This window comes from Choristoneura fumiferana, chromosome 5 (genome assembly GCF_025370935.1).
Source record: "Choristoneura fumiferana chromosome 5, NRCan_CFum_1, whole genome shotgun sequence".
Lineage (NCBI taxonomy): Eukaryota > Metazoa > Arthropoda > Insecta > Lepidoptera > Tortricidae > Choristoneura > Choristoneura fumiferana.
The window spans coordinates 12,003,787-12,030,154 of NC_133476.1; the positions used below are offsets into that span (position 1 = coordinate 12,003,787).

The window sequence follows — 26,368 nt, forward strand, 5'->3', positions numbered from 1 at the left end:
AACTTAACCATTCCTGAATTCCTGATTTCTTCAGGCCTAGCACATTAACATCGCTGACACAATGTATCATATATATGTCTTCTTAAATTCGCACTATTTAGTGTGTGGTGTGGTAGGTAGGCCTCTATTGACCTACAGTTAATGAATAACCACTGATTCTGGTGACTATCAGACAAAAAAATAGAATTAAATTAAAACATTATTTACTAAATTAATACCTGAATTTGTTGTATGGCTTTCGGTTTTTACCTTTTCCGTAGAAAAAACACAAATGAAATGTCATTTCATTTGTGTGTGACATATAATAGTTTACTCTGTGTGGTGTGACATTGACTGTCAACTGTCAATTAAGATGGAGTGGAAGGGCTTGGTCCCAGGAGCTGCAATTTTTTTGTTGTCATGAAAATTTGTGGTAAACACGATAAAGAAGAACAAAAGTATCATCACAAGTAGAAATTCTGTCTGTTTAGTAATCGCGATTGGAAAAGTTACGTTAAAATGGCCGAAGAAATCTGTTCCATAAACTGTTTACCAAATGAAATAATTTCACTTATTCTTCAGAAAAATAATGGAAGGGACATTTTGAGATTTGGGGCCACTTGCAGACGTTTTAATGAGTTTGTGAAAAGTAATCAATATCTTTGGAAAGACATTACTAAACGATCGTAAGTAACTTTTTTATAGGCATATTCTGAGATTTTAGTGGAATGGAAGAAAAAAGTTTAAAGGGCTGTATTTAAGTAAATGCAGGTTTCCTTACGATATTTTCCTTCACCGAAAAGCTCATGGTAAATTTTAACACATTAAATGTGAGGCCTCATTGTAACAACTTACACTCTGTGCAAAACATACCATTTTTGACTTGTAACATAATTCTACACTGGTCTGATACGAGACGATTTTGTCTTGTGGTTAGAGGTTTAAATTTTATGTAATACGTCTTTATTGATTTTACCAATTGCCGATTTACATATTGTATTATTGAGTTCAGCAATTAAATTAAGTAAATTTACATTTGCTACAAGTTAATAACTTTGATATATGAATTTATAGCCCTATGGCAATTAACTGACAACACAATATTCTGTATTTCTGGTCTCATGTTGATGATTTGATAGGGAGTGGAAATATAATAAAGCACAACACTAATATAGATAATCAGAATTATTAAAAAAATATTCTATATATAAAAATTCTAAACATATTGATCAATAGTAGCTATTTACTCTTCTTACTTTTTATTACTTTCTGGGCTTTTGATTGTTTTTCTTAAATTGCTCGTAACATTTTTCATAATCCTTACATTTGTGCACTCAACTAATAATATTCAACTTACTACATAATTTCTCACCAGTGAGTTTGGGCATGTCTAAATAAGACACATTGTTAGTTGATTGAGTACTATGATTTATTCTATCTATACCTATGCCTTATTCAGATAGCAAACAGACAGAATTTTGACAAAAAATATATCAATCTTTATACTTTCTTCCAGATTACCTGATCATCTTTATAAAATACTTGAAGAACATTGTGATGGAAATTGGTTAAATGAATTAAAAGGGTTCAACACAGTGCAAAAGCAAGTTTACGTGAACCTATGTGCTATGTCGCCTCAATTTTATGGGTATAGATTTTATGACATCTATTTACTAGTGTTAAAAAGCTTCATTATTGAACTGTGATGTTTTTGATGATTTATAGAAGAAATACCTTACATATAAGCTTCAAAACTAAAGCATTACTAGTGATGATACAGTAAGGGATTAAAATAATGCAATAAATTGTGCTTTTTGCAGTGTTACAAATATGTACTATAAAAGTAATCTCCTGCTAAGAACAACAACTCAACCAACATAATGTTGCGAGCCAAAATACAATGTAGCCTTTGGCAACCTTATTATTAAAATAGAATCATAAAACAATTTTTGCAGGTGGTAGGCTCTTGTGCAAGGTCCGCCCGGATTGCTACCACCATCTTGCTCGCTAATCCTGCCGTGAAGCAGCAGTGCTGGCACTGTTGTGTTTCGGCGTGGACAGTAAGACAGCTGGTGAAATTACTGGCACTTGAGGTATCCCATCTTAGGCCTCTAGGTTGGCAACGCATCTGCAATACCCCTGGTGTTGCAGATGTTCATGGGCGGTGGTGATCTCTTACCATCAGGAGACCCACTTGCTCGTTTGCCATCCAGTCGAATAAAAAAAAAATTTTTACACTTTCCCAGACAAGACAGTGATGTGTCCATTCAAGATGTGCGACCTTTCTTCAAAGTAGCTCTACAGAGCCGGTTCAGCTTTAATTATTCAATATGTATATTGCAAGAATTAATAAGAAAAGGCAATATAATAGTTGATGAGGGCAAGAAAGTGCGGAAGTAAGTATTTATTTGCTAACTTTACTCATTACTAACTTTTTACTAATACTGAAATGAAAATGCACTGCACTCGCACTGGGCCCGCGTGGGAACTATGGCCCAAGCCCTCTTGTTCAGAGAGGAGGCCTGTGCCCAGCAGTGAGTGGGACGTAGATAGGCTGGGATGGTATGGTGGAAATGAAAATGGAACAGTGAAAGAAAATAAGGGGTATTATTGTTGTATACTAGCTTTTCCCCACAGCTTTGTCTGACAAGAATTTTTTTATTCCTACTCCACTGGAACTATGTCATTTTCCAGGATAAAAACTATCCTATGTCCTTCCTAGAGTTTCAAACCATCCCCATACCAAATTTCATCTAAATTGGTTCATCGGTTTAAGTATGAAGAGGTAACAGATGGACAGAAATACAAGCAAATGGACTGACAGAGTTACCTTCGCGTTTAAAATATTAGTAAGGATAACTAGTGACCTGCCCCAGCCCCAGCTCTGCATTGGTGTAGTTTTAGGGAAAGTAAAGTAAGGTGAAACTGTGAAGTTGCCACCCTTGATTATACGCTTTCTTTATTTTTTCGCCTCTTTTTAGGGTTCCGTAGCCAAAATGGCAAAAACGGAACCCTTATAGTCTCGCCATGTGTGTCTGTCTATCTGTCTGTCCGTCCGTCCGCAGCTTTGCTCAGGGACTATCAATGCTAGAAAGCTGCAATTTTGCACGAGTATATATGTAAACTATGCCGACAAAATGGTACAATAAAATTTTTTTTTTAAATGAATACCTCCCATGGTGTAAAGTGGGGGTGATTTTTTTTCTCATCCAATCTTGTAGTGTGGGATATCGTTGGATAGGTCTTTTAAACCCATTAGGGGGTTGCTAAAACTATTCTTTGATCCAGTGATTTGTTTGCAAAATATTTAACTTTAAAGTGCAAATTTTCATTAAAATCGAGCATCCCCCCCCCCTCTAAAATCTAAACGGGTAGGTGGAAAAATTTGAAAAAATTCAGGATGTTAGTAAGTATATCGAACTTACAAGGAAAACTATAACGGTTAAGTTTTCTTGATAATTAATAGTAGTTTAAGAGTAAATAGCAGCCTAAGGTATAAAATAACCTAAACTTGGATTATTCCGTTCAAAATACGAAATCCTTAGAAAAATATTACTTAATTTTTTCGTAATGGCTACGGAACCCTATTTCGGGCGTGTCCGACACGCTATTGGCCGGTTTTTTTTTCAACACACCCATGAGAAGCCATTCATGAAAGATTAAGATTAATTGAATCAAGCATAGATTTTGATCTCTGATTTTCTCTTTTCAGGCCTTATACATTGACAGAAATGCATTATGCAAGAATAGTTCTCAGGCATTTGATCCATACATTTTTATCTTTGAAGTGGGTTAGGGCTCACATGGGCAATGAACTGCCTCCTGAGATAGTTTGTAACTTCTTTATCCAGTGGATTGATACCATTGCCATGCATCCTGATGAGGATGTTGATAGCAAGGTAACCATTAATATCACACATAGAGCATGTTTCACCCCACTATCTGATAGATATTGCTTGATTAAAATGAACAGCGACTGTATCATATCAGTCTTTCAGGAAATAAATCAAGAATTTATCAGAAAGTGGCGACACATACACTTAATTATATTATAAATGTTAAATTGTGTGAGGTTGCGTCTACCTGAATTAATAGGATTAATGAGAAGCGTTGCATTTATCCCACTGATTTTGTACCATATGAATCTCATTTTCAGCAGTTTTACAAAAATAAGCGTCAGCTGCGCACCCGCGGAAGAGCGAGTATAGAACCTGAAGTAAAGAACCTTTTCGAATGTATGGGAAATCGATTATAAATGTATGATCAATAATAAATTAGTATATTGTGTCTTAAGGGCGGTAAATAAGGAATTACGAACGAGAGTCTATTAGAAGCCCGAAGTCGAAGACTGAGGGCTTTAATGAGTCGATGTTCGTAATTCTAGTACCGCCCGTGCGACATACAATGTTTTTCATCACATTTGCGAGTAAAATTTTATATTTCTAAAAGAAAAAATATAATTTTGAACATGAAACTACCGTGAGACTCACTCATATTAAATATAATGACCCGGATAACTCACGTCTTAAATCGAGTTTAGCTCGACATGTTTCGGGCTAATCCGTAGCCCTTCGTCTTCGGAGCAACGCGACTCAGCGAGCTAAACTCGATTTAAGACGTGAGTTATCCGGGTCATTATATTTAATATAAAAAATATAATTGTTCCAAATATTGGCGATACCTTAGGCTGCTCTATTGGCAGCGTCGCCCTCCCCTCCCGCAGCATGCACCGCAACGTGCGTGTGCATGTAGACCATGTAGTCCTGCAGCAGGAGCGCGCGCAGCGCCATCAGTACGGGCACTGACTCATTTACCGACCTTGGGCTTCATGTCAAGAAAAATAGTACGGGCAATGATTAATTTACTGACCACGGGCTTCATGACAAGCACATTAAGGTCGAGGGTTTTATTTGGGGGGTTGCAACCAAGGTAGCCTGCATGTAACGACACTATTTACGAGCAAGTGTGATGAAAAATAATTTAATGTGACGGTTCCTCCCAGTAGGGTTTTTTATTTCTTCCAATCAACGGTTTATATGAGAACTAAATTATATGATGAAGTTGCAACAGTATTTACCATTTTAGATTGCAGATCTAGTTGAAAGAGTGAAATTAATTCTTGAAGAAAAACGTGGTACCAAATCATTAGAAGATGTGCCGAGGGAAAAAATGGTAGTGGATCGGGAGGTGTTAGCAGCGGTGACGCAGGTAGTCTACCGGCAGAGGCATATGGCGGTTACCACGGCCGCTAACTTGGACACACTGGACATCGTTAGGGTTTGTAATATTGTTTAAACTTGGATTGCATGTAATGAACGAAGGTACTCGATGGATATACATGATATTATAGGAACAAGGGCGTCACAAGGGAGCGACTGCTTCTCCCTTTTTGATATTGATATTTTTAATGCCGTTACAGCAACAAATAATAACAATTTTATTAAAAATTAAGGAGGTCCCGATCAACAAACGTAAATTGAACGTTTCAAACTTTCGTGATTCTCACTCATAGTCAAAATACCATAAACACAGACATAAATATTACTCGTGTATAAATAGCGTGATAAGTCCCGTTTATGGTATTTTGACTAAACGTAAATTGAGTCCACACTGCGTACATTTTCCTTAGAAACAGGGCTAACACTGGATTTTTATAGATACGCAATCCTCAGTGCGCGAGACCTACTGGTACCAGTTTTTTCGTGTATTCAAGTTGCCAGTGCATTAATTGACAATACATATAAAAAAACTGATTTTACTGACCGGAACTGACTAAAGAAACAAACAAAATAAGCTCATTTTTGTTTTAGGTCCTCAATACTAAAGTGGGCAATGTTATTGTCGTTACTGCAATTTATCAAGCAGTAGCTAAGAAATGCGGTGTTAACTGTGAGTTAATCGCTTTTCCAAACCACCTTTTCCTGGAGTGGAGGGACAACTCTGATCCCAAGAACCCTCAAGTGTTCACAGTAGACCCGACTAGTGGGGAGCTTAACCGTCGGCGCCGCTGCCCGTTCTCACAAAATGGGCCAGCAACTAATTACAGATACTGCCCTGATTCTTTATTGCAATACATCTGCTCATCATTCCACATGAGCATGGGAGCAATACGCAATTGGTAGGTACACAAACTGTGAGAAAACGCTTGTTTAAGTGATATCCTGATATTTTAACAAAACTAATCGAATAATATTATTTCCAGTAACACATATAATGCTTTGCATTTATTGGATTTTCTGGGTACCAATCTGAATACGCCAACATCTTATCGCAACTTTTTACCATACTTACTTGATCAGACTCACTTGTCTGCAATGAACGCACCTCTTAATCTGGAGCATGTAAGTACATTTTTATTTGGCAGTGTTGCCAACACTATAATAAAATTAGCCGTTTAATTCCGATTTTCTTAATAATTCATTATTATTACTGTTCTTCTAGTTAAGCGCTGTGCATATGGAAATTATAAAGTCGCTGTCAAGCCTTGTTGTACCATCTGAATGCGCCAAGAAAAGAGTAAGCACAATATTGAATTGTTTTACTTGGTAATAGAACAAAAAGAGAAAGTACTGATGTTTTTTGTTACCTTTTTTCAGTTTTCCGTTAAAAGGCATGGAGGTAACGTGAAATATGCTGTGGGTATGACATGTTACCACAACAAATATGACTATGTGTGCATCATCCGCGGGTGGGACGCGCAGTGCGCTCTCAAGTGGCAGTGTCAGATGGCAGCTGAGAGCTTGTATTTTGGAGTCACTCAACCATTTTACAACGTCATAGCTGTTGATCAATCAGAGCGATATGTACCCCAAGGTCAGACTTTAAAAATAAATAAAAAATCGTTTAATTCAGATCAGAGTAATATAAACATAGTTAGGTCAATCAACTTTTTAGTGTGGCTGTTTGCCATGGTAACGGCTCTTGGGTCACTTCTCGTAAGTATGATTTTATGGGGTACAAACCCACTAAAATTTAGGAGTTGTAACGGTTTTAAGGCAATTTCTTCATGGCTCATCTCATAAGCATGCTAGTAGTATACATACATACATAGCTAACATATTTCTAAGCAAGTGTGTCACTAATGTCTCCTGGGTCACGCACGGGACAGAATAACAACACTAAACAGTTGGTTAACTCAGTTCATAAGCCAAATGCCGACTCAATACGTTGTACAGATATCTTGCAACTATCATTAAAAAAAGTTACGGCACTTAATGGATCATAGTAACTGAAAAACTAAAATTGGGTTGTAATGCAAATCCATACTAATTTTATAAATGCGAAGGTGTGTGTGTTTGTATGTTTCTCCGTCTTTCACGTCGAAACGGAGAGACGATTTTTGGCATAGAGATAGTTTATGGGTCAGAGAGTGACAAAGGCTACTTTTTATCCCGGAAAAATGCACAGTGCCCGAGGGAACAGCGTGCGATAACCTAATTCCACGCGGGCGTAGCCGCGGGCAAAAGCTAGTATAGTATAGTCATAGAATGACTTATTGAAAAACGCCGAAACGGGCAAGATTACCGGCATAAATAGGCTTTTAATACCTATCAATTATATTTTCCAGAAAATTTACAAGATTTGGCGCGTCCCACCCGCATGTATCACCTCGAAGATGTCATAGCGACGGAATTCACTCATTTTGATGGATTTGCTTATGTGCCCAACGACGAGAAGCGCGCAGAATTCCCAGAGGACGAAGCCATAGTCAACGTGTACCGCGAACGACACCAGCTGTTATCCGAAACGGACGACTAATTTTCCAGATCCCTTTATAAAAATGCAGCGTTAGTGTGGTTTTTGTCAAGCGTAGTTCTACGCGGGGACTTTATGAGATCGTTACATTATGTTACACACTAGTAAGTCAATGAACGCACGAGATTGAACTAGGCGTGTATTAACACGCTGCCTGCTGCCCGGAAAACAGGGCTACAATAAAAATACTAAAAAAAAAGATCGTTGGTAACCGTACCCAAGGAAGCTAATAAATTAAATAACTATATACATTATGTATAGGTATTAAATTATACGGATGATTAGAAATATTGGAAATAGTTTCCTAAAATCGGGTCGATCGCATTATCGTAATATTGATGGTAATTTGATGACTGAAAGTATGTTTTTTAAAATAATATACCTTCACATGGAAACGACATTATTGGTGTATTATAAGTGTAGCTACATAAGTCTTAACACTTCTAACGCATTATGTGCGTGGCGCTGCTGCGGGTAAGGAATTGCCATGCGTCGATGCGTCGTTCACGTTTTCAGAGTGGACCCGATGCTCCCGTACGGCGCTGCGCAGTGTTTTGAGCTTTAATGTTTATTGTTAACGTTTATTGATTCTAAGGGGCTGTTTCACCACCCATTGATTTATTTTATTTGATGGATAAATGTGACGCCGTCTCCGTCTATTCGAACAAAACAGAGAAGGCATCACATTTATCCGTGAAATAAATTTAATCAACGGATGGTGAAACAGGGGAATAGAATATAGTCTAAATCAAGAACTGTGTACGCGAATGGTATTGAAGCCATATAGGTATCTATTACTCTCAAAGAGAATAAAACTAGACAAACAAGATTCTATGCCGCTATATTATAATTATTATACTTAATTTAAAAATACACACACCCACAAACATCACGCCTGTATTCCCAAAAGGGGTAGGCAGAGCAAACGAAACGTTACCGCTTCAGAGCCACTTAGCAATTTAAGGTTTTAAAATATTTAATTTAAAAATATTGGCCGGAGTGGCGATGGCGACTGTACATACAACCCATGTTTACCTACACATAATACTATAACTATATTGTTTATAGGTAGGTACTATCTATTATCTATTATTTTTTCATGTGTACTTGCACGAAACTATTACACTACACTTATATACTAATACTACTAATTTACAACTATTGACTATACCTAATACAAAAAAATACGTATGTACGAGTAGGCGAACGTAAAGGTGATCAAAACGTAGCGTAAGCGAGCTAAAACCGAAACGTACGGCACCGACAGCAGCGCAGCCTTGACTGCAGAAAACTTAATCCTCCTTAAATTATCAGTGTGCGTGCGGCGGGTGCGTGCGTACCGGCGCGCACACATTTAAGCCGCACGATGTAATTGTAGTGAACTTACTTCCCCTATTTTACTATGCGTTTATTCTGAACACGCTTATCACAGCACACGGAGATTGTAACGCGCAGATTCTGGCTAACTATTCTATACTATACTTGATTTTTTTTAGCAAAAGAAGGTAAGCGATCTTGAAGTGTACTTTTATTGAAAAATACTTTTGATAAATAAGTCACAGCAAAAATGTAACAATTAGCAAGGACATATGATTATTTACATTATTTTAGTATCATAAGTAATAATTATTGTTTTTTATAAAAGATTGTTTACCTTATTTCTAATGCTAAAAAAAAGTATAGCTGTTGCCAGGTACTCCGTCCGCGTAGAATTCGTTTATCGATATCCCGCGGGAACTATGTTTTTTTCCGGGATAAAAACTATCTTATGTCCTTCCCCGGAACTTGTACTATCTGCATACCGAATTTCACTTAAATCGGTTCAGCGGTTAAGAATTGAAGTGGTAGTATCAAACAAACATACAGACTTACACACTTTCGCAATTATAATTAATAATATTAGTGAAATTAACTTTGTTATTTTTCGTATCATAACTTAAAAACAATAAAAAAACTTTTCCTGTTTTTTTTTCAAAACAGAAACGTCGTCCTATAAAATACCTAAAGAGGCAGAGGAAAAGAACATTCGGCAAGAAACGGAACGTTTATAATATTGTTAACTCAAGAAATATTCTGTACATTATTTACAGTTTTTAATCGCCAGTTTGGACCAGTGTGATGACCTTTTCATATACGAATAGTTAACTTTTCACAACTAAAGCACTGCATCAAATTTGATGAAATTTGGAATTTAAAAAAGCTTGAGTTTCATAGCAGAAAATACGAGTAGAATACCGAGAATGAGACCGTATGAGTTCACTTAACACTTTTTTTAAAATATGTATAAATATAAATCGAATTAATGTTATGTAGCAAATTACGTATCAATTTGTGTTATTTTGTAAGTACATTACGTATTAATCAATCTACTTACAAAGTAAACAAAGTAACGACTTCAACTTATTACTTCTTTTATTCATCATCATCATCATCATCATCATCATCATTATTACGACATCACAAAAAATGTTTCGAACCCCTTCTTCTGTGACCTTCTAGAGTCCAATGTTATCCTGAATGGACTATAGTTGATGCAGGGGTGGAAGGGGTAAAGGTAATGAGCAAGTGTGAACGCGTTTGCTTAAATATAAATGCCCTGGATTAACATATAGGCTACTTTTTATTCCAAAATGATCTATGGTTCCTGTGGGATCAAAAGGATCACAAAGTTTTAAACTACATACTAATTCTGCGCGAGCAAAGTAAAAGAAAAGTCGCGGGTAAAGAAAAAAGTAGCGTTTATGTTAATCCAGGGTATATATTACCCGTATGGCAAATTTCATGTAAATCCGTTCAGTAGTTTCTGCGTGAAAATTTAACAAGCATGTATCCATCGCCATAAATAAAGAAATATGCTTATTTTTTTACTGTCCATCTTCCCGCTATATCTCGTGAAATAGGTATTGATCTCAGAGAAAAAATGTATAGAATCTTTTTTGTAGAGAATTTTAGAGATTACTTAAATGTCTTACATTATTTTTTGCTGTGGGTCAGCGTTAACAAGTTATTTACGAAAAACTAAAAAATGAATGTTAATCCTACTTCCTACTTATCCTACTAATATTATAAATGTGAAAGTTTGTGAGTGAGTGAGTGAGTATGTTTGTTACTTCTTCACGCTTAAACGGCTGGACGGATTTGGATGAAATTTGGCGGAAAGTTAGTTTATAACCTGGATTAAAACATAGGATACTTTTTATCCCGATATTCCCACGGGATAGGGATAAAATCTTGAAATAACAACCGCTGGGCTTTGAGCCATGAAATTTAGTATGTAGGTAGTTGGACGTCTGGAATAACACATAGGATACTTTTTATTTCGATATTCCCACGGGATAGGGATAAAATCTCGAAATAACAACCGCTGGGCTTAGAGTCATGAAATTTGGTATGTAGGTAGTTGGACGTCTGGAATAACACATAGGCGACTTTTTGACCCTATATTCCCTCGGGATACCTAGGGATAAAATCTTGAAATAACAACCGCTGGGCTTAGAGCCATGAAACTTAATATGTAGGTAGCTGGACCTCTGGAATAACACAGGCTACTTTTTAGGCCGATATTCCCACGGGATAGGGATAAAATCTCGAAATAACAACCGCTGGGCTTATAGGCATGAAATTTGGTATGTAGGTAGCCGGACGTCTGGAATAACACATACGCTAATTTTTATCCCGATGTTTCCACGGGATAGTTTTGTAACTAAGGGACCCCATACATCCGTGTATTATTATTATTATTATTTTGTAATTTTTTCTTTAATTGTATACTTACTGTAGTTTTTAAGTATTTTATTTGTAATTATTTTATTTTGAAAAAAATGACTTTCTGCTAAGCTTCTTGCGGTGCATTCTTCTTGGCAATGATGGTCTTTTCGAAAGCGCTGGTATTTTAAAAACTGACGTGTAAAAGTGCCCATTGCCGCCTATTTACTGAATAAATGATTTGAATTTGAATTTGGATAAGGAAAAATTTTAAAATTTTAGCGTCTTGAATTTTGTACAGTTATTCACAACACAACCTCAATGAAGACCACGATATAAATTTTGGAAATTTCCAGGGGAATTTTGTAAAATCCCGAAAATTTCAATTGCAACTACCAGACCGAATAGTTTACGCGTGCGAAGCCGCGGGTAAAAGGTAGTAGTGAATAATTTAAATTTTTAAATTTAGATTTAGGAATATCGACAGAATTCTCAATTCACACAGATCACCAATGCACGGCAAAGCCGGCAAACCTAAGAGTGCGCCTGCCTATCAGGATGGACTTGTGATTCATACAATTTGTAGGTATAATCAGAAATCGTTAGTATAGTCTTTTAAGAATTGAGCTGATAAAAAAAAAATTGGAATACTAGGAAAACCACTGACTGTCAAGTCGTCTTTATAAAAAGTGGCACAAGTTAGTATAGATAATATTAAATTATAATAGATAAAATTATATGTTAAAATATGTATTTAAGTGTCTGTAACTCTGAATAATATATTGATTGTTGTTTTAATAGTTTTTTATATTTTTAACAAGGACCGCTATACCAAAAAGTAGCAATAGATTTTATTTATAAGTCGGTATGTTTTCATACCTTTATTATCAATTATTGGAATAATGTCGATATCGAAATTAAAAGAGTTAGATACTTTGGATCGGAGAAAGTATCTAGGGTCACCTAGGGTGAAAATGACGTTGATGTGATTGAATATCGTTGGGGGCATTAGGGTGTCTCTTCGGATGCCGCCTCACAAACTGGGAGAGGGGGGAGGGCTATTCCAATATTTGTAGTTCGCATCGTACCGTCCGTCTCATTCTCCAATTAAATAATATTAGCGTGAGCGGGACAGCACGATACGAAGTTCTAATATGTATTGAAATTCGTATTATAATGCCTGTACAACGTAATTAATTATAGTTGAAACAATAGAGGCGCAAAAAGTACTCTTTAAGTGCTGAAGACAGGAAAATTTACTACAAGCTCTATGGAAACGTTCCATTATTTTTCAAAAGGAACAAAAAAAATGTATTCAAAGATTTTTTGGTTATTAAATCTAAACTTATGATATGAACGTAAAAAGGCCAAGACAAACAAATGTTTATCAAAAAAAAATGAAGGCAGTTTTGTGTCCAGTTAGACATACGGAATATTTCTTTTGAGATTTACCTATCTCCAGTGTTTAGTTCTTTTCCATCGGGTGCTGTAAAGAATTTATATTCTGTTGGTGGGTATTTTTCCTTATAAATTTATTTAATACCGGATGCGGTTTCTGATTAATTAAAAAATAAAATTTACACAAAATCATATTCGTGGAGGTCTACTAATCGCGGATTATGGAAATTCTGTTCATAAAGACAGGCGATTATAAAGTTTTGTATACGGAAAAGCGTTATGCCAGCAGAAAGAAGAATTGTTTGTTTGTTTTGTTTTGATTTGAAGAAGAAGAAGTTTAGAAAAAGACAGTACGCAAAATGAAAACAATATAACACTTGTTTGTCAGTCGCGATTTGTGGGATCATACATCGGTTGTCTAGTCTAGGTGCTCATTAACGAATAAGCACTTAAGCTGGGTTCACACGGCGCAGTGTCCTACAGGGTATGACAGTAGACAGTACGGTCGTGTTTAGTTAGCCCCTAGACTGGGCTGATGTATATGTAAAGTATATGTATAGTCGGCCGTCTGTACAGCCATTCTCAAAGTGTGACCAGGGGCTCCGCGAAGCTTTTTGCGTGAACTCCAAATATACAAATCCATAATAAAAAAAGATACTCCTTTAAATTTAACTGTCGACAAATATTTAGTTTACCAAAAGGGTTCCGTCCCCAAAAAAGTTTGAGAACCACCAGATTTAGTAAAATAATTTTAATTGGTCTCACTCCTTATATTCGATGTCTACAAAACAATTCAACTATAAGTTAATTAAACACAAATAGTATTAAAGTATTTTTATTTATCCATTTCCCTCGCAGTGCTCACAGTTGTTGACAATTTAAATGAGAAACGAGATCATTTCAAAGTCTGTTCTACTAATGAGACTAATCATATTATTTACAATTATCCTAGTTCTTTGATCTCGACTTTTAAAGGATTAATCAAAATGGCACTACTAGAGAAGAGGCTGACTTCCTTGTAAAGCGCTGATGTTTTTACTACCCTTACGAGCTTGTAAGGTATAACTAAGTCACATTTTTTATTTGGAAATCAAAAGCACAGTGTTAAATTAAGTACAGGACTAACCTATAATGTATTTAATGATTTCTTGAAGATTTAACATTTTATGAAGGGCGTTTGCTGATCTTTCATTTGGTATACATAGATATAACATGAACGGTCTATAAAGCAAAACCAAAGTATTATTACTAAAAGGCCTGCACTGATTTATCGAATGTACCCAATATAAAAAATTTTTTTTTGCTGTCTGACTAGTTTGCAATTTACATTTGAAAGATTTTAGTACCATCAGCCAAATATGTCGTCTACCACCCTAAAGTTGATAATCGTTTGCATGTCATAAAACAATAATACCAATACGTGTCTGTCAACTTGAAAGTTCGACTATAGCGACATATTTATATGATAGAAACTAATTTAAAAAATTACAGACCACTTATTTGGCTAATGGTACAGCCCTTCGCCCGCCATTTAATCAGGGAGCCAAATCGGGTGCCGAATTTCAGAAAATTTACGCGAAAACAGTGTATCATAACTTAAAAAAAGCGTTTTTTTTTTTGGCTTGAATATCATAATCATAACAATAACGTGAAAAACACACAGAAAGGAATGATACATTTCAAAATGAGGCCAGGTCTCCGCAAGTTCTTTAGTGTCCTTCAATCATCTTTTTTATTACTCATTAAATGCATGAATGTCGAAATCGTAAAATTCGTTTTCAACGGGACTTGACCAACTAAAGCTAGCTACCTAGTAAGTTAGTAAGATCGACTTAGCGGCCGACATCGGTAGCATTGCCTGGTCCCCGCTATCAGACTAAATATCAGGTTTTTAAAGCTCTTTCATTAATGACAGAGGCCGAGAAGTCATAGTTGACCTGCTTGCTAAACTATTATTGTATATACTGGTTAATTATTATCAGATTTTTAAAAAACGGTGGGTCCTTTATGTTTAGACCAAATCTATCAATAGTTGGTAAAAAAATCGTAACAACTTGCCCCTTTATTCATAAACCTTTTATAGAGAAAAAAATATTTTGCCTGTCTGGGAAAGACAAGCCTGAAAGTACCAGATAGACGAAACTACATACGATTAAATTAACAGAAGCTTAAAAAATATATATAGTTTATGAATAAGGTTGTACACCTATTGACCCACCGTAAATATTAGGTACATTTCAATTATGGTTTCCTCAACATACTAGAACGTTGCAGAAACAAATTATTAAATGACTATAACTACTAAGCTAAAATAAGTTTAAAATTGGCAGCAATTAGTAGTGTCCTAAAAGAGTCGAGCTTTTTAGCCCAAAATTTATAGCCTTGTAGTTTGAGCTGGGCTGAACGAAACGCTTGCTAAGAGCTTTTTGAGTGGGGCTCTGAAACATTTCAACTGGCGTGTCTCTTGTGTACGATAATCAACTAATAATATTTCCATCAACTAAAAATATCAATCTCGACCGCCACATATGGTTTGGTGCGTAGTCGCAGAATTTTAATGGTTTTAGTTCATGGATATTATCCTAACATTTTCGTAACACAAGGGAAACGGCGGTTCAATACGATTATGCTCAAGTCTAAAGAGCGTTTTAGACATTTAGACTTGTAGGCGTCAAGAAACGAAGCAAGCCTTCAAAAAAAGCCACGAGTCTTTTGAAACACTAGCAGTTTAGGGTATCGTCATAGTAAGGGACACCCAATCATTGCTTAATAATTACTAAAAAAAACACGTCGAGATCAGCAAAAGCGCGCGTGCGACGATTTACAGAACACAAACGTGATGAGCGAGCATGAATTGAACTACTCTTACTATTCAGACCACGTCAATTTACCACTAATTGGTGCAAAAACAATTTAAACAATTATGATTTTGCCCCATTTTGAAATAATGGTAAGGGCGTTAATCATTAATCTAGTATTAAGTAAGTTTTAGATATTATTTATCACCACTGCAAATTTACAATTCGCCCAAATATTCCTAAACAAAGCAAAACAAAGATGGAACATGTAACTCGCTTAACATCATGAGTATAGTTGTCATTTGGATCATGTTTGGTTTTATCGAATTAGAATTCATATTTAACTGTAGGTTAGTGATTGAGGTACACCATTGACAGTCTTTGCTTTCAGGACACCGTTTTCGTAAGACATAACAGTCTCCCGCCCGTTCTCTGTCACCCTGGAAACAGAAATAAATAATTAGGGAACTGTGCTGTAATATTTAAGACAAAAATTAAGTTTGGCAAATCAGTACAATTTAGCTTGCATATACTGGTAGGCACTAGTCACTCTCAAAGATCTGAAGGCTAAGTGTGACAACAGAGGTGAGAGTTCACAATTATTCCGGAGGAGCTGAAGACTTCGAGCCAACGGTGCCCGTTGCTGATGCCCTAAGATCCTGTCCACAGTAGGCGAGGAGCCTTCAAGTGAGATTTTTCGGCAGTAGCCATGCTTTCGCGTGCTTTACTTGTTTAGTTCTATTATTTTGTCGAGATACGCAATATTTTGCTTGCGACCCGTTCCTTCACCATCCCTGCTTTCCTTTCGTCGCTTTTTGCATATTTTCCTGTCCAATTCCCCTTTCTCGCACAGTTTGAAAGCAGTGTACCATAGACATGGAAGTTTTAACTCAAGTTCCACAATAATTTTTAACAAGAATAATTTACAACACTGTTCGTGCACAAGAGAAAGTAGTAAGTTGTCACTTGGGCGTACTAGACTTTAACGAGACGTTACGTAATTATTATTTCATCTTTCATTGGTGATTATTATTATATTTTTTATATTTAGAATTTATCATAGTTACAGTTAGCGATCAAAAGTATTTTGACAAATGATAATCTTTTTTCATTTTGATTAATACCGTAATAGCCTATGCTTCTTGCTTTTCCACTTATCATTACTACAAAAAAACAACGTACATGAATGAAAAACTTTAACTATTCAGTTCAGGCCGCTCAAATATATTTTTACATTTAAAATCTATTGACCTTGCCGAGCTGGTGATTTGTTAAATTGAACTATTTGCTTAATACTTGGTTGCAAAGCCCCTAGCCTTCCTTACAGCAGCACATCCACCTGGCATAGAGTCGACTAACTTCTGTATGCGTTCATAAGGTATGTTGGCCCACTCTGACTTAAGTGCTTGAAAAAAAGCCTCCTTGTTAGAATAATTTCTGCATCGTACTCTGCGATCCAGCTCTTCCCACAAGTGTTCAATGGGATTTAGATCTGCTTTGACTCAGCCATTCAAAAACCTTTACTTTTTACGCTTTAAGAACGCCTGGGTACGTTTGGATTTATATTTGGGGTCATTATCGTGCTGAAAAACCCAACGAGGTGGCGAGGTGGTGGTGGTGGTGGTTTCTTTAGCATAAGGTATAATGTGTGTTATTAATCCACTTTATGAAATTAGTGGATTAATAAAATGACACACCGAGGAACTAAAAGAAACAAGACAAATAGGATCGAAATACTAAATATCGCAACAGATTACTACCGCGAGCTATATAGTGAAGAGGAAAAACAATCCAAACCAAACAAACCGACTATCTGCAAGAATGAAGAAGAGGAAGAGATTTCAAATATAACGCGAGAAGAAGTTACAAAAGCAATAAATACACAAAAAAGAGGTAAAGCAGACAGCATATCCAACATAATAGACATCATAGATAATAGGGACATCAGTCAAAACTATAACCACTATCACAGTCATCACAGATCTGTTCAATGAAATTTTACGAACAGAATACATACCTCGTCAATGGACATCGTCAACCATACTACACATATACTTCTACATAAAAACCGGCCAAGAACGTGTCGGACACACCCAAAATAGGGTTCCGTAGCCATTACGAAAAAATTAAGTAATATTTTCTAAAGATTTCGTATTTTATACTGAATCTTCCAAGTTTAGGTATATTTTATACCTTAGACTGCTATTTACTCTTAAACTACTAATAATTCTCAAGCAAACTTAGCCGTTATTGGCTCTGTGCACGACATCAACGCCACCTAGCGTCCGCAACTTTCATGGCTCTGATGCTCTGACGTTTTAAAATTTCATCGCGACATTGTGACAAAAATCAAATCTATAACGTATTAGTTTATAATACAAAATTACTGTGATACCGTGATTTGGGTGGACAAAAGGTATTGAATTCATTTTTGGTAATTAAAATTAAATGAGGTAAGTACAATTTATTCAATAGGTGTGTTTTATTTTCGTTTTTACTTCATGTTTAGTTGTACTTTTACGCTAGTAATAAATTAAATATCGTTTTCAGATCAAAATGAGTATCATTTTGAAGGTCGGTTTTGTGAGTATCACTCAATATAAAATTTCAAACACAAACCGTTTCATAAGGAAAATTGTTGCAGGACATGTCCGAGACGTAGAGGAATTAAGAACAAAACAGGGAGAGTGTTCAATAATTCAAGCTCGCATCATAACATAAACATCTATTACTAAAATTAGGTAATTAAAGTCTATACAAATTGCTTTGTTAATGACAGATTCATATGAGTATGACAGATGACAGAGCCAGAACTATTTCTACTTTTGGCCACCATGAGCGCTGAACACTTCACTGATTCTTCTCGGAACCGGTATCCAGTAAAACTTAATATGTAAGAAAATGTTAAGTGTAAGATTAATGAATAAAGGCTTTTATTGTTATTATTATTGTCATGTGTGTATGGAGTATATTTTCGTACACAAATCGGTCCATTGTCCTATCAATTCTTACGAGGGGGCCCGACTCCGTGGCGAGAAAAGCATCCCCCAAACCAATCACATTGCCACCACCATGCTTGACTATTGGTACTTGGTATCGTACATTCACCAGCATTAATATCTGCCACAGCGGCGCGTGGAGAAATATCTGACACGTCCTTCCGGCCCTAGAAATAGAGTCGTATCAGATATTTATGCACGCTTGTTGTGTCAGATATTGGTGCTGGTGACTGTACGTCGTGTCGTATATTGTGCGGACGTCGCACGTACTTAATGCCATCCGACGCCATTAAATTAAACTTACTCTCGTCACTCCATAAAATTTTTGACCAATCAGTACTTGTCCACGACTTGGGACGAATTGCGAACGCTAGTCTCGCCGTTTTATTCTTTCCCGAAATATGTGGCTTTTTAGACGGGCGTCGGCCAAATAATCCTTGCTCTTTCAGGCGTTGTTTAACATTGGAAACATGAATATTTATGTTAAAATTACAAGTTAAAGTTACAAGCAGCCTACTGATATTTATTCATGAAATATTTTTGACATGCACGCTTAGTTTCTATATAAAATGGAAATAATATACTTGTCAAAATATTTTTGAACCAGTGAAATGTAAAATTTTGAGGCCAGTGTTTTAATATTACTAAAAGAAATTAAAATTTTTACTTGGTTCGAGGAGGTTTTAAGCCATAAATTATTTTAGCAACAAATAAGTAGGAATAACTAATATGATTAACATAATATCGACACTTTTGTTGGAGTCAAAATACTTTTGATCGCTAATAATTGGCGTCGCTAAGCACTACGGCACTCCATTAGATCAAGTATCAACTAACAAAAGCGATGGAGTTTGAAACTTACTTCTTGGTAGTTATCTTCTTCCCATTGATAACTCGTGTGGTTGTAGTGGTGCTTCTCATATTCCCGCTGCCCTGGCCTGCCAGCGAGCTGTTGAACGTCGAGAAGGAAGTGAACGCATTGCCGTTGGCCGCGTGGCGCGCGAAGATGTCGTCGAGGCCGGCCATACCGAAGGGACTGAACAGAGAGGAGGTGAGCGAAGTACTCGGGTGGTGGCTCCTGCGACCGTGTCTGTGATGGTGCCCATGTCCGTTTATTTCTGGAATCAGAACAAGTCTGTTAAATTATTCGGCAACGACGACGATACATACTCATTGACCCTTGACTTTGAATAACACCAGTCAGGTAAGGTTTCTAATTGTTTGCCCCAAGCAGCTTTAACAGCATACTCGAGACGTTTAGAGCGCTTTCACATATGTATAGGCGTTTTTGTCGCGCTACTGAAGCGCGGCACAGCGAATCCCTTCACATTACAGCGGCTGTAGCGCGGCGACGCCGTCGCTAGCGACAGTCGCGCTTCACACTATCTGCCACCGCTAGCTCGGAGCGCCCGTATGTATGGATGCGAGTCGCGCTACAGCAGCGCGACTTAGAAGCGCTACAGCCGCGCGACAAAAACGCCTATACGTGAAAGCGCCCCTACAAAATACCATAGGTGCTCAGATGAAGTAACGGCGAAGTGATGTCTTGTATGTATTGAATGCCGTTATTTACAGCAATATAAAAAACAATTAACTTATTAAGTAGTAAGTATAGTAACCTTAGATTACGATTACAGAAATAACAAGTGCTGATTTAAGAAATCCAGAATTCATCAAGCTCACGATTATGATCTTCGAATTTGATTAGAGATGTTCGTCTTATCTACCCGCAATCTAGTCGTATGCCAAGACCTTGTTGCGGAAGAAACCCTTCAAGTAATTTTAATACTGACCGAACATATCTATTTATATCTATTTCGATCGTAAGCAGGTACAGAGAGATACTATTTATTACACACACACATACCTGCAAACAAGTCGCCGAAAGGCGAGCCTCCAAAGAACTCTCTAAAAACGTCTTCTGGATCTCGGAATGTGAACGGGAAGCTGGCATAACCGAATTCGTAGTCGTCGTCTGCAGCCGAGCGCCGGCCTCTGGAGTTGTTCAGGCCTTCTTTTCCATATTGGTCATACACCCGCCTCTTCCTTTCTGTAAACATATAAAGCAAACCGGTTTAGAAAAACGATACTAAACAAGTAGGAAAGTATAAGGGTCCAGTTGGACTAGTAATAAGTTCAAGTTATGCTGTTTAGTGAACCGCGATGTAAAAGTCGATTAGAATGATATCTACGCCACTTTTACACAAGAACTTGAAATCTTATAGCAATGAGAAAGCCTAAAAACAGCTTGAATCTGTTTTGTTTTTATTTTTTACATATGTATATATTAGTGATGTAACGAATATTCGCATTCGCATTCGCGAATATTTGCATATTTTTGCATATTCGCATTCGCAAAATTTCTGCGAATGTTTTGCGAACATAAATATCAGAAAAAAATACAATTATTAAATAATAGTAGGTAATAAAATCAAAATACATTAATTACTTATGTTTTTATACAAAAAAAATAACAACCTTGTAATCACATTATCAGTATTCACTTAATCATTTGGTTAAACTCGGTAATTCTCGGAACAAAATACAAACGGAACGCACTTCGTTCGAATGAGACTGCCATAGACAATTTGGCGCCAGAACGAAAAACTGAATATTCGCATTCGCATTCGCGAATGTTCAAAAAATGACATTCGTTACATCACTAGTATATATCTTGTATATATCTAAAAAATCCAATACACATAATAAATATGTATATTGTATCTTGTATATATCTAAAAAATCTAAGTGTGTCAATATTGAACATCTGGTCACACAACACAAAGCGTCTAATTCAAGTTCATATTCAGATAAACATAAAACTGACTGTAGGAAGTATTTATTAATTATTAATATAAATTAAATCAGCTGTTCTAAATTGCTATTTATTCAATTACCAGTAGTTTAATTGTAAATATAAAGTGTGCTTAGGTCCCTTACTCCCTTACATGCCCGTTTGTAATATATTAAATCACTGTTAGACTAAAACGTTAATTAATGTTAAACCTACAATACCGAAAAGGGAGCTGCCCAGTCTACCAATTATTATCAATCTAAGCATGTTGAACTAATAAGCAAAGTGGATTAGGTATATAGGTTGTACCTACCTATTTATATTTACATTGAATATAATTTAAAAATACATAACAGTCAGAAAGGCTATTGGAATATTGCCAATTTTTATGTTTATTTTGTCACTTACATTGCCTTCTTTTGAATTAAATTTGTGAATTCTTTTAGTAGGAATGGCAGGTATCATATTAAAAACTTAAATTGATAAAGGAGTGCAGCGGAAGTTTTCCGGCTTATTGTATAACATGCTGTTTGCTGCCTTTCATTCTATGCATCCTGGCAGACGATGGCGACTTAGTTATTCAAGACACTTGAGCCATCCTTAAAATCATACCTATTCAGTTAGCGTTATTGCTAACATAATACTAATAATACCTCTGAGAAAACCCGTTTGCAACTTGCATAACTTAATTAAGTCGATGGTTTATGTTTTGGACCTGGCAATACTCTATATGTTATTATTATTTTGTTAGAGCCACACATTAGGTTATATGATAGTGATAGTTCACACAAAAATACAATCTGTAGCAACTATGGTACATGCTTTGGAGTAGTACTGTTTTGAAAACTGAGATCAGCTTTATCAGCATTACTCACATGGTCACAAAATCTGTTAATTTTTTTTTATACTAAAAAATTCAATTTATTTACTTTTATACCTATATCTAAATCAATAAATACACAAAATTAGACTTGTTATTGATTACATGAAATCATACATTTTATGTTTAGTATTTACAAAGGTTATGTTGTTTTAAGTTAAGTAGCAGTAATGAGTTATGAATATTATCACAGAAATTGCTTGACATCTACTTTAGTGCATTTAATAATTAGTTTGCGGTGTGTTTACATCTAATCTTAGGATAGTTACGGCCAGGCCTCTAGTGATGTTTTCTATGTATGATAATATTCATAACTTATCTATAAGTAAAATGGTCTACAATAATCACAAAACCAGTCCTAAAAGACAGGGGAATCTACCAAAGAAACGATGAAATGGCGTATCTCCGAAAAACCCCTTGAAGCTAAAATGCCGATGACCATTGACTCCATTCTTGCTTTGATATCTGTGACTGTGGTGACTGGATCCCCGTGCGTCATACATTTTCCGCTTGTTTTCTACCCAACAATAAAACAACATCTTTTACAATCAACATCATGCACGGTTTCTCTGTGTAAAACCTCAAATAACTCCGATGACCTGAATTACCTGGAGACCCTGGAGTCTTTAACAATACAAAGGAAAACTTAAACATTCAGGTGACAGATACACCACCAATAGAACCATATCTACATTAACAATGTACCTGCCTAAATACCAAGAATCATTCATATACAATAACATCAACAGCATCTTGCATAAGTAGCAAGTTGACCTTTTTGCTAGTCATAACAAAAAGTTACTTCTAACTAGCCAATAAATGCTTGGAGGCTTGGTTTGGATTGGAGTAGTAGAATGGTTATCTTGCAGTATTTACTCAAAAGCTTATTTGGAAACCTAATGCTTACCATCTGATAAAACTTCATAGGCTTCGGATATTTCTTTGAACTTTCGGTTGGCCTCATCTGCATTGTCTGGGTTTTTATCGGGATGCCATTTCAAGGCTAATTTCCTGTACCTATAATTACAATAGAACAAACAAATGATAAGTAAGTAGGAAGTAAAACTTACACTGCACAATGGAACCTTTTAATTATTGTTGATTGATCATTAGTAAAATAAGACTCTGATAAATAAAACACTCTTCAACTTTCACAGTTTAAGTCTGTGCATTTTATAGGTTTCTTAATACTTTTGTTTGCACTTTAGACTGTTACAAGTGTACAGTCAGCAACAGAAGTGGATGAGCAGTTACAGTGCTCAAAATACACTACACACGACTTTACTGCCAAGGTAATAAGTGTATAGATCATTTTGAGCACTGTAACTGCTCATCCACTTCTGCTGATGACTGTACCATATATACAAAGTATTACAAAGTTGGTTTGTTTTCATATTGTAACAACAATCTCCCAAGGCTTACTTGGAAAATGTTACATGATAGATATAAGGTACCTACTTGCATAGAAGATCACCAAATGAGAATTCATTGCAAGTTAATGAGAAATAATATCACAAATATTTTTACTTACGCTTTCTTTATTTCAGCGTCTGTGGCGACCCGAGTAACACCCAAAACCCTGTAGTAGTCCACCATCTCTGGATCTCCTCACAGGGACTTTTGTGAGACCTGGAATGAGCAGTTTTACCATAAAACATCCTCTAAATAATCAGATGGCATTATCATAAGTAAGGTTAATGGAGTGGCAGAGTGGCAAGGGAATTAATGTGTACTATTTAATGAAATAAAACTGACAGCCAAATCAGATACTCAAAATTTCTGTGAATATTTTAATTTCTGAAGAAATACATTGTTAGGGATTAGTAGAAGATTTATTTATTACTTGGTTGGTACAGTCAATGTCATAAATAAGTGAACACTTTTGTACCTTGTCACTTTAACATCATGTTTGAAAAGCCATACAGAATTATGTAACGACTGAAAGCAACAAAGTACAGAAATTATCACTTATTTATGACATGGACTGTACCTGCTCATTTATGCAGTTTAATTATTTGTCATTTCTTGGCACCCCTAAAATCAAACAGCCCTCCCAATTTTTACCCCTAAGTAAGTTTCTCTCTTGACAGAGAGCCGAGCATAAGAATATTTATTGAAAAGAACTATAAAATCTATACATTAATGGGATCATAATTTATAGGTGACACTCTTTCCCGGCCCGGATAACACCAACATGGAAATACCGGCCCTGTTATTTGTGTACACACCCATAGAAACTGATAGGAGCTTCTATGGGTGTGTACATGAAAAAGAGGGTCGGTATTTCCATCCTGGTATTATCCGGGCCCAGAAAAAGTGTCACCCTAATTTATCAATGATTAACTTTTAGAATTTCTAATATTACAAGCATACTGGAAGCTATAATAAAATTGACTACATACCTTTGAAAACAAATATTTGGAATGAATAATAGTAAATCTGGGGTGATATTGATATATAGTTATTGCATAAATTTTTTGTTTAATTTTTGATGTCTACTAAAGGCAGCAAAATTAAACAATTACTGTCAATTTGACTATTGTGCCAGATGTCATTATTTTCTATATTACCTTAACTAAAACCATAGATTAAAGCTTGGACAGCTTCAATGTTAGGAACAATATTGTATGAATGAAGATTTTATTATTTAACAAAGCAAAGATTCTAAAGATTAGCATAATCAAAAGCCTACTTAAAATGTACAGCTTGCTTATACATACAGTAGGGCAGCAAAATTGGCTTCCTGACTTCATGTCAATTTAAGATTGAATTGACATGGTTAAGTTCCAATATAAGCTCTCTCTCACCTCATTAATAATCTTTTGTATAATAATTTATGTGCTTAACAAAGGTTTCTTGCTTATTATTTTCTCACAATACACATCCAACATTTATTCATAAGTAAAATCCTTACATTACAAAAGATATTTAGTACACTTTTGTGTAAGAAGTAAAAATATAAGAATTTTTCGTTTTATATATTTTGATACTTTAAAGATAAGCACCCTATAAAAACGACAATTAAATTAAATATATTTTTACTTTACAGTGAATAATGGTAACACTACTAGCTATCATTTACTGCAAGCCAAGTTTAAAAGACAGCTGTAGCTTTGTTAGCATGACCTTGGAATGTAGACAGAAACAGAAATTATCAAAATAATTCATCATAGTGTGTATGTTATTACGCTGTGGCACATCAGCTATTTTATATATTCAACACAATAACAATAAGTGAACATCTCTAGCAGTATTTATCTATTTACAACGCGTCGTGTGAATATGATTCGCTTGCCTACCCAGACACTGCAATGCAACTTGCCTACCTACACATGGTGGTACTAATATTACGTTGTAACACTAATATGACACATTGAAATAACTTTTCTTTACACACCTGTTTCGTAATAAGATAAAAAATAAATACCTGGGTGAACGTTGATTTCGATCCCAGTTCCTAGATGTAATAGAAATAGGTACAAACCTTAAAATAACATTGGCTGTTCTGGTGAGTAAATAGGTGCCAACCACGGATACTGCACAGCACGATATTTTTTTCACCTCACTTCACGATCTAGAATTTTCACCCTTATTATCACTTAACACGTTTCATAGAGGTTAACAGTCCTTTTGAGTAACGAACATAGGATGACACTCGCGATTGTGCTCGACACACGGCTAGAAACGGATGACTGATTTTTCCCAATGACACTTGTGCTCGATCAAATAACAATAACACTACTACTGTACAGTTACTACACTATTACATTTCAATATATCCCCTCTAACATTATTGACGGCACGGCATTGATCGCACGTAAAATCGATACAAAATTTATTTCGGTACTTCTTAGTTGTAAAACAATGACAAAGCGTAGGCAGAGGTGTCGTTTTTGTAACCGCGCCTAGCTGTGTTAAAAAGACTTAACACAATCAAAACGCACGTTAACTTCCGTCCGCCGGACTGGCTGTCTGACTGTCTGACTCCGAGTCTCCGACTGACCGGACTGATACAACAAACACCGAAAACGAAACGAAACGAAGTTACGTTTCAGCAGGG

General features: G+C 35.9%; 2 protein-coding genes across 5 annotated transcripts; one reads left to right on the top strand and one right to left on the bottom strand.

Annotated features, from left to right (window-relative positions):
• Positions 1-329: 329 nt before the first annotated feature.
• LOC141428135 (F-box only protein 21-like) lies at positions 330-12,237 on the top strand. The gene is made up of 10 exons (XM_074087905.1): positions 330-665; positions 1,496-1,627; positions 2,226-2,375; positions 3,692-3,878; positions 5,065-5,256; positions 5,790-6,097; positions 6,182-6,320; positions 6,421-6,495; positions 6,576-6,792; positions 7,547-12,237. Exons 1-10 carry the CDS (start codon positions 499-501, stop codon positions 7,735-7,737), a joined length of 1,758 nt encoding a protein of 585 aa, XP_073944006.1. The 5' UTR covers positions 330-498; the 3' UTR covers positions 7,738-12,237.
• A 1,419-nt stretch (positions 12,238-13,656) lies between these two features.
• mrj (DnaJ heat shock protein family (Hsp40) member B6 mrj) lies at positions 13,657-26,328 on the bottom strand. 4 transcript variants are annotated; one of them, XM_074087908.1, is made up of 7 exons: positions 25,793-26,328; positions 23,840-23,937; positions 23,216-23,325; positions 22,688-22,825; positions 20,502-20,684; positions 19,497-19,752; positions 13,657-16,075 (listed from the first exon to the last, which is right to left on the bottom strand). In XM_074087908.1, the coding sequence occupies exons 2-7, from the start codon at positions 23,902-23,904 to the stop codon at positions 15,976-15,978; spliced, it is 852 nt and encodes a 283-aa protein (XP_073944009.1). In that variant the 5' UTR covers positions 23,905-23,937; positions 25,793-26,328; the 3' UTR covers positions 13,657-15,975. The 4 variants fall into 4 exon arrangements, with proteins under 4 accessions (XP_073944009.1, XP_073944011.1, XP_073944010.1 ...); XM_074087910.1 differs by lacking the exon at positions 25,793-26,328 and adding an exon at positions 25,736-25,756; XM_074087909.1 differs by lacking the exon at positions 25,793-26,328 and adding an exon at positions 24,711-24,803.
• Positions 26,329-26,368: the final 40 nt, after the last annotated feature.